The 19,848-nt window shown below is 37.9% G+C and overlaps 5 protein-coding genes across 5 annotated transcripts; 3 read left to right on the forward strand and 2 right to left on the reverse strand.

Annotated features, from left to right (window-relative positions):
• The first annotated feature begins 77 nt into the window (after nt 1–77).
• LOC104818102 lies at nt 78–5,918 on the forward strand. Its single transcript, XM_010547561.2, has 14 exons — nt 78–366; nt 1,013–1,134; nt 1,248–1,396; nt 1,704–1,764; nt 2,053–2,087; nt 2,981–3,041; nt 3,129–3,156; nt 3,304–3,533; nt 3,768–3,845; nt 3,955–4,119; nt 4,452–4,550; nt 4,695–4,745; nt 5,180–5,267; nt 5,481–5,918. Exons 1-14 carry the CDS (start codon nt 186–188, stop codon nt 5,660–5,662), a joined length of 1,530 nt encoding a protein of 509 aa, XP_010545863.1. The 5' UTR covers nt 78–185; the 3' UTR covers nt 5,663–5,918.
• A 7,322-nt stretch (nt 5,919–13,240) lies between these two features.
• Nucleotides 13,241–14,390, reverse strand: LOC104817666 (protein translation factor SUI1 homolog). Its single transcript, XM_010546921.1, has 2 exons — nt 14,318–14,390; nt 13,241–13,971 (listed from the first exon to the last, which is right to left on the reverse strand). The coding sequence occupies exon 2, from the start codon at nt 13,939–13,941 to the stop codon at nt 13,603–13,605; it is 339 nt and encodes a 112-aa protein (XP_010545223.1). The 5' UTR covers nt 13,942–13,971; nt 14,318–14,390; the 3' UTR covers nt 13,241–13,602.
• A 1,290-nt stretch (nt 14,391–15,680) lies between these two features.
• LOC104817668 lies at nt 15,681–16,312 on the forward strand. The gene has a single exon (XM_010546922.1). It carries the CDS (start codon nt 15,780–15,782, stop codon nt 16,164–16,166), a length of 387 nt encoding a protein of 128 aa, XP_010545224.1. The 5' UTR covers nt 15,681–15,779; the 3' UTR covers nt 16,167–16,312.
• Nucleotides 16,313–18,239: 1,927 nt separating this feature from the next.
• On the forward strand, nt 18,240–19,316 carry LOC104817669. The gene is made up of 2 exons (XM_010546923.1): nt 18,240–18,351; nt 18,473–19,316. The coding sequence occupies exon 2, from the start codon at nt 18,491–18,493 to the stop codon at nt 18,950–18,952; it is 462 nt and encodes a 153-aa protein (XP_010545225.1). The 5' UTR covers nt 18,240–18,351; nt 18,473–18,490; the 3' UTR covers nt 18,953–19,316.
• LOC104818103 (heterodimeric geranylgeranyl pyrophosphate synthase small subunit, chloroplastic-like) lies at nt 19,166–19,621 on the reverse strand. Its single transcript, XM_010547562.1, has one exon. The coding sequence runs from the start codon at nt 19,619–19,621 to the stop codon at nt 19,166–19,168; it is 456 nt and encodes a 151-aa protein (XP_010545864.1).
• Between the last annotated feature and the right edge of the window lie 227 nt (nt 19,622–19,848).

A 19,848-nucleotide genomic window follows, 5' to 3' on the forward strand; every position in this document is an offset into this window, starting at 1 on the left:
GAACAAAAGGTGCCTCTGCTTTTGCACCTCCCTCGATCTCGCCTTCTTCGTCTTCGCCTGAGTACAATATATATACACACGATCCTGTAACCCCTTGAGAGAGAGAAAATTTTCTAGAGAGAGAGAAAGTTTTCTCGAGAAAATCACGAGGAGAAATCCCAACGAAGAGATTCAGAGAACTGGAGATGGGATACACGAAGAAAGCGGAAGAAGGAAACTCCCGTTCTTCTCTTTCTTCGTCGTCTTTGAATGAGGCTCTACTATTTGCTACTATGTGCATCGTCGGCTTGCAGGTCCATGTGCACGTGAAGGATGGCTCCGTTTATTCGGGAATCTTCTACACCGCATCCGTCGAGAACGGCTTCGGTGCGTTTTCCTCCGGGTTCAAGGATTTTTTTTGTTGTTGTTGTTTATTGGCTTTCGGATTGATTTGTTTTGTTGCTTTGATGTTCGGTTTGAATGATCCTTTTAGTCTTTCTTTCGTAATTCGAAGCAGTGTCTGAATCTTAGGTTTTGCATGGAGTTGTTGATCTCACCGAGATTTGAATAGGATCGTTTGGTATGGGATCCGGATTCGGCTCATTCGTTTGTTCAGTTTCAGTTAATTGATTGCGGTTCCCAATTGAATGAAATTCTCCAATTCGGTGACACTCTTGATTCATTGCTTTGTGGGAATGAAAGTAGAAGGTAATGGTGGTGTTTCTTTTCTCGAAATGATTCTGTTGATTCGGATCGATTTTTAGATTATTACATTACTCAAGCAAAAGTTAGCATAGAATTCAATTTTTTACCAAAACTAAAATTGTAATTTCCCGTTAGGATCTGCTTGTGCTCTGTTTCTTCCATTACTCATTAATGATTATTAAGCTAAGCCATGATTATGCTTGCTTTTGTCTGCATCAATTCGTTAAGCTTTTGTGCAGTGACAAAGTTCTGGTCTTTTCCCGTGATCTTATTATGCGATGGTTTATTTCTGGTATGGAATTTGTAATACCGACTTTGTTCTGTCTAGGCGTTGTTTTGAAGAATGCAAAACTGACTAAAAAGGGTACGAGCAAATCAAATGTAGCAAGTGGGAGTGTGGTGGAAACACTTGTTATTCTCTCTTCCAATATTGTTCAAATTATTGCCGAGGTCTGTCCCTTTATCTTTTTTTTTCCTTTTGATGAAATTGTCTTATGTAGGCTTCATCTTCCTAAAGCTTTGTCTATCCGGTTTTTGTGACTGGCTTGTGGATGTTTTCACAGGGAGTCTCGCTTCCATCAACTATTGAAGGCAATACTGTGGGTGAAAATGTTGAATTTGCCATGGCAGCTGTTCCTTCTGAGCCCCTTACATGTGATGCGAATAAACCTGCCAAGTCTGGCAAGGATGGAAAGGGTATTAATCATAGAAGGTACAGGATGTTAGGGTTTTCAAGTCCATGTTCAGTTACTGAAACTAAAGGTCCTAAAATTATGGATGCATAATAGTTTTGTGTATCTTTCCCCTACCTGCACTTTCTGGGTTTTTCCTTTGTTTATTGGCTAGGATATGAAAATAACCAATTTTACTTCGTGGCTTTAAAAGCTCATGTGAAAGGTTGTATTAATCTCTCTAATTACTGAAACCAGAATTTCTGCTAGGCTTGGAACTCATTGTGCAAATTAAGCTTTAACCTTGAAATCTAACAAGGGTCAAGAAGATATGACTCCTCTGCTCAGTCGTTTCAGGAATGACACGGAAGCTGAACATGGGCGAAGAAATGGGTTTGGTGCTCCAAAGGTAGCTTTGTCTTCTTTGTTGTGTCCTTGTTTCTAGTTAAAAGATAATACTTGCCTTCTCACGATAGGAGCATATACAAGATGGATTAGCAACCTGTCCTGTTGTAGTTTGTTTCTGTAGGTACATGGTTTCCAGTTTTGGACACACCTTTAAATAAATGTCATATGTGGATACATTGATTGAGATTTATTCGTGATTTTTTTTTGTTACATATTACCTATTTTCAGTCAGGTCACCACCTTGAACTTTACGTTGTATCACTTTTAACATTTTCCTTCCTCTTTGCAGAGTAAATATCATCAGAGCTCTTTGATCCAGCAAAGGTACGAATCACTGTCTTACATCATATATCTTTCTACTGGAGAACTAAACTTCTCAAACTGCCTTTCATTAGATCTTAGTTTAAAAAAGCGCGTCTGGGGCGCGCCTAGGCGGTGGAGGCGCATAAGCGATAAGAAAATCGCCTCCAGACTTGGAGGCGAGGCGAAATACAGGAAGCGGTCCTAGGCGCGCCTTTCAGTGCGCTCTGTACAAGGCGTGAGTCGCGCGCCTCTGAGATATGGGGCGGTGCAATCACAAAAAAATCAAATTTTCTGAAAAAAAAATGATGAAAATTGAAGAAGGGGAAAACGTGGGCAAGTGTGAGAGAGCCTTCTTGAGAAAGGCAAATGGAGGGAATCATTTAATTAAATTTAAGAAATAAGTGGCGTTCACTAAGACTCTTCTTTTTAAATATATACATATAGATATACTATACAAATTAAATAATAAGATTCATTATATATATATGCATTGGTGATATTTAAAAAGTTAATTTTTTTATCAAAACAAATAATATTTATCTATCATTCTATTTTTAATTTTATTTATATTATTGTAAATTTTGATTATTTATATATAATAAGTATAGTATACTAACTAAATTATATAATCTATGTTGATATAGTTAGTATATAATCTGTACTACCTAAACTATAATATATATATATATATATATATATATTTTGATATAAAAATGATAGGCGCCTCACATACGTGAGGCGTGTGCCTCCGCCTCGCGCCGCACGCCTCAGTTTTTTGGACCTTTTGCGCCTCGTGACGCCTCGCGCCTTTTACAACCAAGCATTAGATATAAATCTTAAACTACCAGTTGCAGTAAGAGTTTTTATCTCGCAAGTCTTTGAGTGCTCTGATTCTGGTAGATTTGTGTTGGCAGACAGGGAATGCATAAGTTGGAGCATGATGAACCAACTGTTGACTTTCATAAGGAAGACAATGTCCGTCTTGCACAATGACGTTTAATATTTTTTGTAGCTTTGGATATTCCTCAGTAGTTTCTCATTTTTTGTAATTACCTTTTGCAGATGGATGTCCAAAGCTCGAGTTCTAGCTGTGAGTGCTTCTCCCTGATATTTTACAGATTCTTTTTTATACAGTTATAGCTGTCATGGTTCTTTTCTGCTACCTTTTCACCACTGAACGTTGCGTGACATGCTTAGCTTGAATTTTCTTTCATTGCATGAAATAATGATCATCCAGTTGATAGCACCTCTGAACGAGTGAAACCAATAGAAGAAGATACTATGACATTGGAGCTCCATACTACAGGACCTTGTCATGATGCTGCTTCTGAGAGGCCCCCATCAACTGGCAATTCATCAGTTCATAGTACAACTACTGATGAAACCTCAGAATTGTATCAGAGTTCAGTACCATCTTCAAATGGGTCAGTACCTATGCAGGCCACAGACCCCATTAAAAAGCCTAAGGTAAAACCGAGAAATGGTTACTTTAGATTAATAGCTCCTTTCTTGAGTAAGTATGGAAACACATTCTCTGAGGTGACGGTTTCACTGGTGCCACTCGAAAGTAGTTAAATAGTTTGGGATCCAAATTATTTTGGGGGTTCTCATTTGATGATTGACTACATGCATGCACACACCCACAAAAACACTCCCATATTACATTTTAACCAAGTTTATCTTCTGATACTGTAAATCCAGGAGTTTAAGCTGAATCCAGGGGCAAAGGATTTCTCTCCGTCTTTTACAAAGGGCCTTTCACCGATTCCTGCTAGGTCTGTCCCTTTATCTTTTTTTTTCCTTTTGATGAAATTGTCTTATGTAGGCTTCATCTTCCTAAAGCTTTGTCTATCCGGTTTTTGTGACTGGCTTTTGGTTGTTTTTACAGGGGGCTTATATACCAAGCAATGCTATGTTCCCAGTTCCTGAACCTCTTCAGCCGGAAGTTGGGATTAGCCCTTTCATTCATCATGCAACTTTGCCTGCCAAGTCTGCGCCCTACAGTAATTTGACTGCTGCAAATGCTGGCAGTGGATCTCTTATTCCCCAACCCGTACGTATCAATAAACCTGAAAGTAGTTTTCTATACAGCTTTCTTACTCTCTGAACCTGTTTTCTAAACCTTTCTTCATCGACTATAAGTTGACAAGATGCTGCTCTTTTCTGCACCAAGTATCAGACTGTAGGGTTAAGAAATTCCAATGCTGCAGCACTAGATTATAATAAATACTAAAGAATCATCATGTCACATGACATCGGGTCGATGTAACATTTTTTTAACTGCTTAATGCTAGTTTCTTCTTACTTCTAGTTCCAAGTTTGTATTTTGGATTCCTTACACAGATGAATACAATATTTTCGCTTGTGTCCCATTTTTTTCTCCAGATGCTTGGGCCCACAGGTAACAGGGCACAGCCCCTTAGATTCACCTCCCAGTACCATCCTGTTCAAGCTGCACCGATGCTTGCCAATCCTAATCCTCAGGTTTTAATGCTTGGAGCACTCCGCATCCCACCCCTGTGTTAAATAGTTCTCTTCTCCCGTTTTTTTCGAAGGATAATAACATCAATGTTATCATCTGAGCTTGTGGTGTATGACTTTCTGAACGATATTTATCTTGTAATTTAGGTGATGGTCAACAGATTAGGGCAGCTTGTGTATGTGCAACCAGTTTCTCCGGTAAGAACTTGATCCATTCCGTATAAAAATAGCTTGTCCACGCTGATTGATTATGCTGTGAAATAGGAGCTATTATTTTCAGCATTGTTTAATCTGAGAAAGACGAAACCCGGCTAAATGATAGCTGACTTCAGGAATAGCTGTCTTTTGCTTGTTGTTCAGTTGTTCCTTTTCTATCTAGTCCTGTTTTATTTCATGCTTTTTTCTGCAGTTGGCTTTAGCTGCCTTATGATCAGCTATATTATAAGAAATTTGTTCCGAAAAGAGTATATTTACACTTCTCTTTCTTACGGTGTTCCCTAGCGAAGGAAGCTTTATGAGGTGGTCAAGTGTGGTTCAAACGGATCCACTTGTGATTCCATTGTTTACCTTAAGTTACGGCATTCATGTCCATAACCACGTTTTCTCTGTTTTGTTTTTTTTTTACTTTAAAGGACTTGGTTCAAGGTACATTGGCTCTTGCACCTTTGCCTTCACGTCCTGTCTTGACCGCTCAACAGGTTCAGTACCCAAAACACCAAGGTACAAAAATAAGTTAGGCTCTCATCTCTTATTTTCAAGTAGGAAAAGGAACAACTTATTCTAACCATTTACAATGTTATTAGCTAACGTGAATCTGACTTTTGTCTGTATTACTTACTCTTCCTCCGCTGCAAAAACAAAGATCCCGGAAGAAACATAGATTCCCATTTCCCTCTTGTTTTGGATCAGAGAATCATTTTTTTGGTCGTGCAGGAGTAGTGGCAGGAGGGCAACCGTCGTTCCCGATCTGCCTTCCCCAACCTTTCGTGGCCAACGGACCGCAACCCTTTTCAGGTGTGCCTCCTCAGTTCCAAGTTTTGCAGCCTCCTTTCACAGTTAACCATCCCATTACAGTCCCTACCCCTAATGGTTTTCTCAACACAAAGTTCCCATAGAGAAAGAACCTCTTTTTTCTTGATCTTCAAACCTTAAAATTCCTTTTCACTTGTCCCCTTAATAAAAAGATTACAGGGTTTTGGTCTCATAGATCTTGTTCTTGTGTTTGGTTTTCTTTTTCTTTTTTTCCCTCTTTTTTTTTTTGTAGTGGTTTTGTCTGGTTTGGGCATTGGGTTTGGGGGTTTTTGTTGCATGTTAGGACATCATTCACTATTCTTTGAATGCCATAACATAAAGTTGCCAAAAGATTCCTTTTTTTGTGGTGTTTTAGATTCAGAATTGCCTCCTCTATAAATTGGACTGTATTATTTTTCCAGTTTTGTTTTTCTCGAATTCATGTTCACTCCACACCAATAAACAAAGTTAAGACTTTTATATCTTTTATATCCTTTTCCACGAATTTCGATACAGTGAAGAAACTACAAAAGCTAAGACACCACACCTGTAAGAAACTCAAACAATCGATGCTTCATTCAAATCTAAAACCTTTGCCCTTTTTGAACAATAACAAAGAAAATGTCACAAAGAACCTGACCACGACAGGTCACCATAATCTCTCATAAAGATTCAGGTTTCTGGGAATCAGGAAGATTACGAACGTAGATATCGTGGGCCGTCTTCAAGTAACCATTGATCTTCTCTCCGTCCAGCTCTCTGTGCTGATCGGAGGAAGGTAACTCACTGTTATAGGCGCCGGCCGAACGTGCAAGCTTCCCTTTCTCCATGCTCGGTGAGTTCCCGTTAGGACCATCGGCACAATGGGTAGCCGAGACTGGAATGCCATGCGAATGAACCCCTGGAAACCCCCGAGTTCATGACAAAGTGTCATTGAAATATCGAAATAAAATTTCTCGAACAAGTTCCTTAAATAAAATTCTGCAGCTGCAAGTTTATAGCCCTAATGTGAAGCTTGCAATGCCTAATTTTGAGCAAGAATGTGGTCCGAACACGCCTCAGTTTCAAGACAAGATTACTAGCCCAAAACACAACTCTTTGCTCTGTCTTTAGAACCATGTCCTACTCTTGTTCCATTTCGAATGCAAGATCATGAGAAGAAGAAGGATAGAAAAACGTTTTATGACATAGATCACCTTCTTGAAAGGAAGTAGACGGTCGCTCTTGGACCTGGTTCCTTCCGGAAAATGACGAGAGACAGAGGGTGTCTGGTAACCGAACCAACAGTCGGTTCATCGGTAAAAAAAAAAACGGGTCCAATAAAGAACCAATCTGAGAAAAGAGAAAATGTAACTTCGCCCCTCTTTCATAGACTGGATTGCGTTTTTCTAGAACATTATTTTCTTGAATATCATTCAAAAAAGTTTCTACCATATATGTTTTTTGCATTTCGTCGAAAATCGATGATCAAGATTTAGCATTGCTACAAAAAAAAATTCAATGTTTTAATTGGGAGTTTGTTTATCCGGGGGGATGCCTCCTAAAGAGTAACGGAGGTGTGCGAAGGTAGGCTCAAGCTAAGATTCTGCTCGTGAGCGTAATGGTATAAGCCTGCCTGACTGTGAGACCGACTGGTCGAACAAAGACGAAAGTCGGCCATAGTGATCCGGGAGTTCCGTGTGGACCGGAAGCATATACGGTCGAACATTATCGCGTTTAATGCTTACCCTAATACGATACCGTTTTTGTGGGCCCTTGCTCATTTATGGGGACGAAGTATTAAAAAGAGAACTCAAATAAAATCCTTTTGATGTTTCTAGATAATCACAGATAGATCTTGATTACCATGTACTCAAAATTTCGGTTTTTAAAAGTAACATAAATTAAAATGTAAAAGGCCAACACAATGAATACTTATAAGTAATTAGTATAGACCCTAATTGTTTTCACATTCTCTCAAAACTATTATAACGGCGTGGATGGAGCAGGGACATGATTTCAAGAATTAACAAATGACATAACCAAAACAAATGTGCTCTTTTTTCTTACCGTTGGTTTATATAAACTATTTTTGCATTTTCTTAAACTTTAATACTGCTGATGGGGCAGTATTATGATGTACGATATTACAGAACCAAAATAATGTGTCATTTTGGTATATATATATCTGTTGAAAACGGAAGACGAAAAAAGCAATAGTAAAATACTGAACAACGAGAGTATGAGAGAGAGGAAAGAGAAAGTTTCTTCGTATTTCGTATGTTACAAATGAAGTACATCATCCACGTATTTATAGGTAGATATAAGAAACTTCTTCATAGTGAAGAAAAGTCAGTTTCTTCATAGTGAAGAAGAACCAGCTTCTTCATAGTGAAGAAGAGCATAATATGGATCTCACTAGATAATGTGGATCCTGCTAGATGTCTACTTGTATGTTTACAATATTCTCCCTTAGACATCTAGTATAGACTGCCTCATTAAAAAGCTTATCATGGAAAAATCATGTGGGACAAAAATCATGACGAGGAAAAACGAGTACAGTCTTACAATCTTCCCCTTAACCAATATACATACGTTTCTTCACAAACTTCGAAGACAATGCATTCCGATATTCTAAATATGCTTCTTAAATGTTGAAGTATGGAGTACCTTTATGAATAAATCAGCTACGTTGTCACTTGATCGGATATAACGGATATCAACTTCCTTATTCTTTTTGAGCTCTTGAGTGTAAGAGAAGTATTTCGGAGGAATATGCTTCGTTCGATTATTCTTTATGTATCCTTATCTAGTTTGGGCAACACATGTAGCATTATCTTCAAATAATATTGTTAGATCGATATTAATCGGTAATCCACACGCTTCTAGTATACGGCGGGTTACCGCCCTGAGCCACACACATTCTCTACTTGCTCCAGTTTTGAAAACATATCCAGTCTGTGATCGAGCTTTATGAGGGTCGGATAAATAGCCCGCATCTGCAAAACCGATTAACTCAAGTTTCGAATCCTTAGGATAAAATAATCTCTCCTTGTAAATAACAAAAGATATGTTTGATCTCTATCCAATGTCGACTTGTTGGAGACTATATCTCGCTAAAAGATTAGTAGCAAACGCTATATTCGGTCGAGTACAGTTAGCAAGATATAACAACGCTCCTATCGCGCTCATGTAGGGTACTTCAGGACCGAGTACCTCCTCTTTATCTTCACAAGGGTGAAATGGATATTTTTCAACATTTAGGGATCTACAAACCATTGGAGTACTCAAGGGATTTGATCTATCCATGTTAAAACGTCTCAGAATTTTCTTGATATAGTTGGACTGATGAACAAGTATTCCACTAGGAAGATGTTCTATTTGTAGTCCAAGACAAAACTTTGTTCGTCCCAAATCTTTCATCTCAAATTCTCCTTTGAGATAATTTCGGTCATTTTCAATTTCTTTTGGAGTTCCAATTATGTTTAGATCATTCACATACACTGCTGTAATCACAAAGTTGTTATCTATTTTCTGGATGAATACACATGGGCAAATGAGGTTATTAACGTATCCCTTTTTCAGCAGATATTCACTTAAACGATTATACCACATTCGTCCAGATTGTTTTAATCCATATAAGGATCATTGTAATTTGATCGCATATGTTTCCTTGGACTTTGAGTTTAATGCCCCTTGCATTCTCAATCCTTCAGGAATTTTCATGTATATATCATTTTTCAATGATCCATATATATATAAATTTGTTTTGACAATATCCATGAGATACATTTCCAAATTCTTGGAAGTTATCAAACTTATCATATATCTGAACGTAATCGCATCTATGATTGGAGAATACGTTTTCTCATAATCTATTCCAGATCTTTGAGAGAAAGCTTGTGCGACAAGACGTGCTTTATATCTCATAATTTCATTATTTTCATTTCTCTTTTACACAAAAACTCATCTGCATCCAACTTGTTTTACATCGTCAAGGGTTTGGATAATGAATCCAAATACTTTTCTTTTATTTAATGAGTCTAATTCTACTTCCATACATTCTTCCATTTTATCCAATCATGTCTCTTTTGACATTCAGATACCGACATTGGTTCTGGATCTTCATTATCATTTTTTGATTTCCTTAGATACAGAGAAAGAGAATATTCCATCACTATCATCTATCTCATTTTTGACTAACATCTTTCTGTTATGGATGTAGTTGATAGAAATCTCATTGTTTTCTGTATTTTGAAGATCATTTTCATCATTTTGAGTATCTTTTCCCTCATTCGGTTCTTTTGGATTAATCTGAGGACTATCATCAGTCTCAGTTTTCTTCCTTTTTCGTGGATTTCTATCTTTAGAACCGGGTGATCTTCCACATTTCAACTGTGCCATAGACTCATTTGAAATTCTTTTCTCCCCTTGATCCTTTGGTAGTATTATGATTTTGTCACCCGTACTGTATTTGTGAATCCATCTGACAATCAATTTGCTACATTTTGAAAATGTATGATCTTTTGTACTTCAAGATCACATTGTTTAGTGGGAGGATCAAGATATAATAATGATTTTGTTTTCCACGTCAAATCTTGCGAGGCTTGTATCATTCCTCCCCCTAACGTCGGGAATTCATCTTCACGAAAATGACAATCAGCAAAACGAGCTGTAAACATATCACCCGTTTGTGGTTCAAGATATCGAATGATTGAAGGTGATTATATCCAATGTAAATATCCAATCGTCGTTGTGGGCTCATTTATATACGTTATGGCGGAGCTATTGGTACATATACCGCACAACCAAATACTCTAAGATGAGATATATTTGGTTCATTTCCAGATTTCCAGTTGCCAATTGCACTGGAGAATATTTATGATATGCACTCAGTCGAATTTGAATCAGTGCTGCAGAACGTAAAATAGCATATCCCCAAACAGAAATCGAAAGTTTTGTTTTCATCATCAATGGTCGAGCAATAAATTGGAGTCGTTTAATTAATAACTCGGTCATACCATTTTGTATATGGACATGGGGAATAGAATGTTCAATCTCAATTCCGAGTGACATACAATAGTCATTGAAAGCTTGATAAGTGAATTCACCGGCGTTATCAAGCCTCACTTTCTTAATGGTATAATCAGGGAATTGAGTTCGTAGTTTGATAATTTGAGCAAGAAACCTCGCGAATGCAACATTGCGGGTTGATAACAGACAAACATGTGACCATCTGCTTGATGCATCTATCAATACCATAAAGTATTGAAATGATCCACTCGGTGGATGTATTGGTTGGCCCAACAAGAATTATGTCATTCTTGGATCGAATTCATCAGATTTAGAGCTAGAACGGACGTGACCTTCAAATGACTGATTGAGCGACCAAACCTTCACCAAATATTATATACTTTATATCCACGTGAAGCTCTGGATGTCTAGTTTATGCTGCTTCAAACGAAACTGTGATCGGAGTCTCTAATCAAAAGTTATGAATAAAACAAGACAACCTACTCAATCTGTATTCTCAGGACTGAACCGTGGATTGTGTCCTCTCTGTGAAATATAATCCAGAGGATAATGCTGGTAATTTCTCCATCATATACTTCTTTCCAAAAATCATTATCGTGATACAAAGGTATTCACGATTCATTTCAATCATAGTCTCGACATAATATTTATTTTGATGGATATCTTTGAAACTCAATAAGTTTCTTTTAAGACTTTGGAGAGAATAATGTGTTATGGATCATGATCTTTGTGCCTCCAGACATCATAAAACTAGCTCTTCATGAGCCCATGATCATTCTCGCATTTCCAGATATTGTATTAACACTGGATTCAGTAATACTCAACTCAGAAAAATATTTCTCATCTTTAAGTATTGTATGAGTCATAGCACTATCGGCTAGACATATATCTCCATCATTGATCTTGGATTTCGACATATCTCAAGTCGAATTGATCAATGTGAGATAAGAAATATTCTTGAAAACAAGGATAAAGATGAAATAATGCATGACACATAAACTGAACGTTAGAGTACAACAAAAACTAGAGAAAAAAAATGTACAACAAGTCTTTTAAATAAAACATACTAGAAAAAAAAATATAAAGTGCAACATTTATAACAAAGAACGATAATAAACTTCATGTCGATTTTCTCAGTTTGTCATTTTTCATCTTCAGACTGATCAAGGAAATCCGCAATATCCAAATATGTTCCATCTCCTTCTTTATCGATGAAATCATCAGGGACACCAGATACAAAATTTGTCTGGATATTTTTCCCTTTATTTTTACGTGATTGTTGATATAATTCAACAAGATATTTCGGTGTACGACCGGTCTGTGACCAATGATCGTTCATACCACATCGATAACAGATATTATCTCAAACAGTACGAAATTATATTCTCGCACAGACTTTAAAGTCTTGAAATCTCAGATTCAGTCAATCATGTTTGGCTCTCGAATAGATTACATATTTCTCATGATCAAAACGATCTTTGAGTGATTCCCATAAATCTGCGGGATTTCCTTTCGTGCGATATTCATCTTTTAGAGCATCGCCAAGATGACGTCGCAGAAATATTATCGCTTTTGCCTTATCAGCCTTAGATGTTGTCTGCCCTTTTTCAATTGTTTTGACAATCTCTTTAGCTTTCAGATGCATTTTGGCATCAAATGTCCATGTCATATGATTTTTGACATAAACATCGAGGGCAGCGATTTCAAGATGGACCAGATTCGACATATCTATCAAATAGAAAAATAATAAATTTATGTTATCCATAATTATATATTTAAGCAAGAATTAAAGAAACATTAGATATAATGCATATATTATTAGGCGATAATACCGTCCATATTAAAATAAATAGTTAGGTGGCATAATCATCCATCACATAAATAATAAAATAAATAATGATAGAAATAATAACAATATTACATAAATAGTTAGAATGATAAAAATATAATGGGGTGGCATAGCCATCCTTCACGATAATATCTATATTTAGGTGGCATAGCTGACCATTATGATAATAATAGCAATATTCATAATAATATTTACAGGTGGCATAGCCAACCATTATGATAAGAATAGCAATATTTATAAATATTCATATCATCGACTGGTGGTTGAGTCCGCGAGATCTATATGAATGTAATATAAATATATGCGATTAGTTTTATATTATTGATCGGTGATTGAGTCTCCCAAAGTCTATATATAATGAAACTGAAGATAAATAAATAAAGATAGAGAATCATACATTACCTTTTGTATAATATTTTCTTTTATACCTCTATATCGGTAGAATCTTGTACTGATAACGTGTTGAAAACATAAGACGAAAAAAATAATAGTAGAATACTGAAAAGAGAAAATATGATATTCTTCTATTTCGTATGTTACAAATGAAGTATATCGTTCACGTATTTATAGATAGATATAAGAAGCTTCTTCATAGTGAAGAAAAGTCAGTTTCTTCGTAATGAAGAAAGACCATAAATACGATAGATATAAAAAATTTCTTTATAGTGAAGAAAAGTCAGCTTCTTCGTAACGAAGAAAGACCTTGAATACCTTGATGCCACTGGATAACGTCACGTAACATATATTGTTATTCGCATTTTCTCAAACTGCAATACGTGTGGATGGAGCATCCAAGAAAAAAGAAATTACAAAACCAAGATAAGGTGCTCTTTGCCGTGTCATTCACATACAAACATACATACACACATACCTACATACAAGGGTGGTATAGATCGTTGAAGATCTAATCAACAGTGCACAGAAAACCAGCTACACGATCTTGAAGACGAAAAGCGTAATCGAAATTATTATCATTTAGACTGAAATGAAACATACAATGATGCATCAGTTCCAAACAAGGACACACACACAGATCAAACCAAACAAACACTTGAATGTCTCCCTAAATCGTCCCAAAGATCACAACTTCGAACCGGGTTTCATTATTCTTCTTCTTCCATATACGCGTATATATATATATGTGTATGTAATGATGGGTTCAGTCAAGATCTTGTCTTGATCTTAGAACCCGTGGATCTTGATCTGATCCTTCTTGCAGATACCCTTTTGGACGAAGAACTGGGAAACGTTCTTGCGCTGGTCGCCTTGGAGCTGAATGATCTTTCCTTGCTCCTTGTCATGAACCACGTTCCCGTTACAGCAGAACTCTTTCTTCAGATCCTTGAGAATCCTCTCGTAGCTGTACTCCTTCTTCAGCCCCTGCACCGTCGTCAGGCTCTTCTTCCCATTCCTCTGCTGGATTCTGATATGGATGTACTCCTTCGCTCCAGGCGCATCCGAATCTCTGGCCTCTGCAAACGGGTCAAACGCTGTCGGAATCTGGATGTCTAGATCAACCATGTATATATGTATACTCCTGTCTTTTTCTCACTGCAAAGATCACGATCATCAAGTTGTTAGATTCCGGTCCCGGTACAGCAGATCTTGGGAACAAGAACATAAAAGAACGCAACACAGATAGGATTCAGATGATGATCTGACAAAAGAATCTAACAACGACCATGCTTATCACTAACAGATGTGAAAATCTCCGGACAAAAACCCAGAAACAGAGATGATTTTTCAGAAAACAGCATCTCTCACAAGAACTGGCCAAGCAAATCTGACGCCTTCTTGATCATAATTCATTTCTAAAAGTTCTAAAATTTGCAGGAGAGATCTAATGACATGTTCTTTTGAAGAAGATAAGAGAAAAGACAGAGAGATGGAAACGTACCTGAAGAAGGAAAGAAATTCAAGACTCCGCTTCGTTTTTCTCTTTCCAGTTGACGGAGAGAGGAGAGGGGAAAGGTCGGAAATAATGGAGAAGATCGTTGCTTCCGATCACAACCGCGAATACCGATCTCGATAAGTATGTACGCACATCGTGATATGGTTGGACAAGTCTTATTAGATCTCCACGAACGTGATGGACATAGTAGTCCACTTGCCTCGACAACGAAATGGACTGACCCTATACACGTCACTTGAACGAGATTAGTATACGTCAAAATATCAACAGTAATTGGCCTTAAAAAACTCTTTTTGCTCATGAATTAGCGTTTCCACTAACAAGTTGGGTGTTTGTACGGATTCGCTGAGAGGAGAAGCAGAGAATAACTTCTCATCACGCGTACAATGGACGCGCACCACAAATCTGTGGCCCCACTTATAATCCTGATGCCACGTCATCAATTAATTGCTAGAAGAACCGTGAAGACCTATGATTCAAATAAATAAATATGAAAAAATAGTATATAAATACTTAAATTTTTAAGAAAATTTTATATAAATATCTGAATTATTAAATTTATATATAAATATCTAATTTTTTAAAAAAATTATTTAAATATTTAGATTTTTGAAATTTTTTCTAAATAAATATAAATTTTAGATATTTTTAAATAAAATAAGTGATGTTATTAACGGATTTTAGATTTATTTGAAAAAAATTTCAGATTCTAGGTATTTATATAGAATTTTCGAAAAATTCAAATATTTATATAAAAATTTGATAGTTCATGTATTTACGTAAAAATTTTATAAAAAATTAGGTATTTATGTAATATTTTTCTAATAAGAACAATGATAAAAATGATGTTGATGATGATGTTGGCGATGGATAAAATAATAAAAAAAGGATGAAAAACAGGCGTCGGCTCATGGAAGAAATCAACCATTTGGCGGTTACTTTTATGTGTTTATAAAGTAACGTCATTTAAAAATTGTTAGGACTAAATTTAAATTATATTTTATATAATTAATAGCCAAGGAAGAGACGTATAAACCACGGCGGAATATGCCCCCATATTAAAACGACAAGTAATGTAGTAAGTTAGTAACTTGGGCTTATAATATCCGTCATGCCACCTATTCTTTCTCATAACTATTATTAATTTTTAATTTATTAAAAAATTTTGGTTTGACATCATTTGGATAAGGTAAGGTGCTATATGGATTTAGCTGGGTCGAACGTTAAAAGGCCTTTTTATAAGCCCAATAAAAAGCCCATTTAACTTGAACGACGTCGTATAGTTCAGACGTTTTTTTGCCGGAAACTCCCGCCTCCTACCTTTTCAAAACCCTAAGTCCCCATTTTCCCTCTCTTTTCCTCCCCCTCCTACAATACACAACCCTATCTCCCTTCTCACTTGCCCACCACAATCGATCTCCAACCCCACACAAACCCACCTGATCCGATGAAATCCGTTTCCAGAACGCCGGTGAGAAGAAACGACGGCGGTTGTTTCCACCGTTACCTGAAGCCAGGGGTTCTCGCTCAGATCCGTGACTCCAGAATCAACGCGAGATCTAACTCGCTCGTCACCCGCTCTTCTGCGCAACGACTCGACTCGTCCATGCCCTCTCCGGGTAGCCCTTCGCGAGCAACTCCGCAGATTTTGACGATTGATCATGTTCCCGATCTCTTGTGCAAGATCTACGGACCTTGTAGCCTCCGGAGGAAGAAGCTCGTCGCTGCTAGATCCATGTCGTTGATGGACTTGAACGCTGCTTCAAGTACTCTGCTCGAATCCGTCGGTGGTAATAGCAGTGTATTGAATAATGATGCGTTAGTTTCTCACTGAATTAAACGTAGTTGATAATGGATACCTTCTGTTCTTGTTGTAGATTGCTTCCCTTATTTGTTAGCTGATCCAATTTGGTAAAAACTGTCAATTTTTCTTGAACGGTATAGCTCCGAATAGATTTTACATAGATTATGGTTTCGATACTCCAAAGATTACATCTCTGAGATCACTCATTTCGTTCTTCAATCAATGGATCAGTCTATCATTTCAATGATGTTGGAAAATCAAATGAATGAGACGGATAAATTGAAGTTGCAAGCTATCCTTTCAGACGATTCATATGAAACAAATATTGTCCTATGAGATTTGGATGCTAAGTATCTCCATGTTCTAATCCAAAATCTTAGGAACTCAGCACAGCAAGAGACATTGATAAAATTAAGGTTTTGGCACAGGTCACGTATTCAGGATTTTCAGGTATCTGATTCCAAAATTTGGATTTCTGTAATGGTTATATCTTGTCAAGATCTGCCGAATAAAACTTTATATTGTTCATTCAACCAAATTATATATATAGAGAGAGAGAGTAAATTTAATCCCATTAAAAAAAAGTATATAAACTGTTCTATTAGAACACTAACACTCATCTTATTAAGAACATAATTTCATAATTGATAACTCTATCCCTATAATTCACAATATATCCAAATTCATCTTTATTAATGACCGATTCAAATGTAAAGCCGTAGATAAACCTGCCATGGACTTAGTCAATGTCTGATTTGATTAGCCCATGTAGGATAAAGATCTAAATAATCATTATTAGCCGTATGGAATTTGTATATGCACTTAAAAAAAAAAAAGTGCAGTGAATGCAAGTTCGTTGAATGATGGCTTCCACTTGCAATCCGTGGGGTCGCCATTTAACAGCATCTTGCAAACAAGCATCTCATTTTCAATTGTACAAATGCTTATAAATTCATTTCTTACCGCTCCATTGGACCGCGACCCAAACAAAGGCGGACCCAATTCATTAGCAATGGCCTTTTCTTTTGATTTAAAAAATTAATTTTTAATAAATTTAAATTTATCTCTAAACAATTATATAAATTTACTATTGCCCCCAATTATATATTTTTTTTTTAATCTGCTATGGACCAAAATGCTATTTTAATGTTATCATGGTTTTGAAGGATTAGTGTATCGTAATTGTATTCAAGTAACCAATCCCTTTGTCCATTTCCAATTTATGTCCACGTCACCAGCCAGCCAGACAGTAGACACCACCACCACTACTCGTGAATCTATCTTTTTCTTCAGACCATACCTGACCTAAAGTTGCAATCTTTTTCTCTGATGATACATGCTAAAGTCGTAATCTTGACAAAGAGAAAAACAGCATATTTCCTATTGAAGCCCAAAAGCTTCCATCTTTCGGGGGTCGAGCGCGTGAAGTTACCATTTTGCCCATCCGGGTTTTTTTTTTGGTAACCGGGTTTCGTGGGCCGACGCCCAAACTAATTTCGGGGTCGGAGCCAGCCATGTGATTTGAATTATGCACTCCCTCCTCAACCTGAGATTCGAATTCGGGGCGGAACAGACGTTTTGCGCCCCCGTTTCACCGGTTGAACTACCCAGGTTGGGTTTCATCAGGGTTTGTTTATGCTGCGATAAAGTTTGAATCTTTGAAGCGCGTGACCATTATCTCTGCATTGCGTAGTTTTTTTAATCTCGGCTTTCTTTCGGGGGTAAGTTCATGAATGAGAACGAGATTAGTTTAATTGATGAGAGATGAGCCGTGAAAGAGGAGGAGGTAAACTTTGCCACGAAATCTACTGTATTTATTTGACCAGAGACGACTGGCTTTCAGGAGCTGAAAGTCATAATAATGTCTGGCCGTTGGCGCCCATGTCTTTGGAGATGATCTATAGAGACAAAATAAGCTATTCGTGTCTTGTTCCTCGTGTCCCTTTTGTCTTCTCTCTCCTCTTTTTTTTTTTTGTCTTCTCGTTTTTTGATTCCTCTTCAGAACATCGCCTTCACCTTCCAGTAATATTCTCTCTGCTTCTGTATATAATTTTCCAGGTAAATCGTCAAACCAGATGTATTCAGGCAGGTTTTGCGTGTGTTTTCATGCCCTGTGTGTGTTCTTTCCAACAGGGTTTTGCTTTTTGTTGATTCAGATTCCCTCCAATAATCTAGAGAAAGCTGCATAGTATCTTCAGAAGATTCTCTGGACAAGGTAGGATTCCTATGTCCCCATGTCAATCTGACAGCTGTCTGAAATTAGGGCTCAAGGTAGATTCTCCTTGTACCCGGCTTCAAATCATGTGATGAGAATCTTCTCTTCGTTGTGTATGCAGAGCTGCGAAATCAAATCAATGGAGGACAAGAACCAGTACGGTGTGTGGAGGTTGGCGGGAGAGGAAGAACTCCAGGTGGAAGACGTGTGGGATGTTCTTGATGATGGATACGGACATGGACATGAACATGAACATGATCAATCAACTTCAGAAATCGACAAAACCTCGGATCCCTCTTTTCCGTTCCAAAGGTCTCGTCCTAGGGTTATCCCAAGAACAACCACAAGCAGCGTACGGACAAGGCAACACTCGGCTCCTGTCAATGTTCCTGACTGGTCAAGAGTTCACAGAGGGAAGCCAAAGAAAGCTGCTTCCAGTGATGATGATGATGATGATGATGTGTCGCCGGAGGCGTATTTCATGGGTCGGATACGATCACCATCGTTCTCGGTCATCGAAGGAGCTGGCAGGACGCTGAAGGGGAGAGATCTGAGCAAGGTTAGGAATGCAGTGCTGAAGAAAACTGGCTTTCTTGAGTAGCAAGTTTCCTCTTTTAGTTTTTTAATACGAACAAAGATTCCAAGATTCCCCTGTTCTTAACGGTCCATGGAAACGTATTGATATGAAATAAAATTAATACCAACCACGTAATACTTCTCTTTTGTTTCATTCATATGCTATTCAATATTCATCCATCAATACAAATACGACACACATATATATAGTGTGTATATATATATATATATATATATGTCATATATAAACATGGTTCAAGCCCACACAAGCATCAATAAGACTATACATAGCTTCCACTTTATCTCCTTTGAAAAATCTCAACTCTTTTATTGCTAAATCCTTCGTCTCCTCCACTCGTTTCATTGTTTCCACGTTGTCTTCTTCGCCGTCCCTCCTCTGCAAAAACCCCACTATTTTTCCCACATTTAACCCGTAACTTCTCAATTTATCAATCTCGTCCTCGCCTCCGCCGCCGAGCATCGCCCCGCACGCCGCCGAGCATGCATAAATCTCGCCCTCCATTTTCTCCGACGTCTTTCCGACTTCTTCCACGTGTCCCGATGACAGTACTTCCCTGTATTGCCCCTCGACCACCCCTTGTGACCCGATTGCCCGGCTCGCCTCGATCATGACCCGCAGGATCCGACCCGATTTCTCCGGATCTTGGTCACGTGTTTGGGCCAACATCTCCATCGCGAACGGAACCATACCGTCTCCGATCAAGAGCCGAATACTCGAATCGTACGGACCGTGGGCTGTTGGCTGGGACCCACCGAGCCCCAACAGCGGTTCGTGAGTACTGTACGGCACGGTGAACAACAGCCGGAGCGCCGCCGCAACCGCCACGGCCTCGTCTCGGCTCTCACCGCCGACTAGCTCGTAAGCGGCGACGCACAATGCCGGAGCCAAGTCGGCCGGAG

Source organism: Tarenaya hassleriana, unplaced genomic scaffold, assembly GCF_000463585.1.
Source record: "Tarenaya hassleriana unplaced genomic scaffold, ASM46358v1 Cleome28, whole genome shotgun sequence".
Classification (NCBI taxonomy): Eukaryota; Viridiplantae; Streptophyta; class Magnoliopsida; order Brassicales; family Cleomaceae; genus Tarenaya; species Tarenaya hassleriana.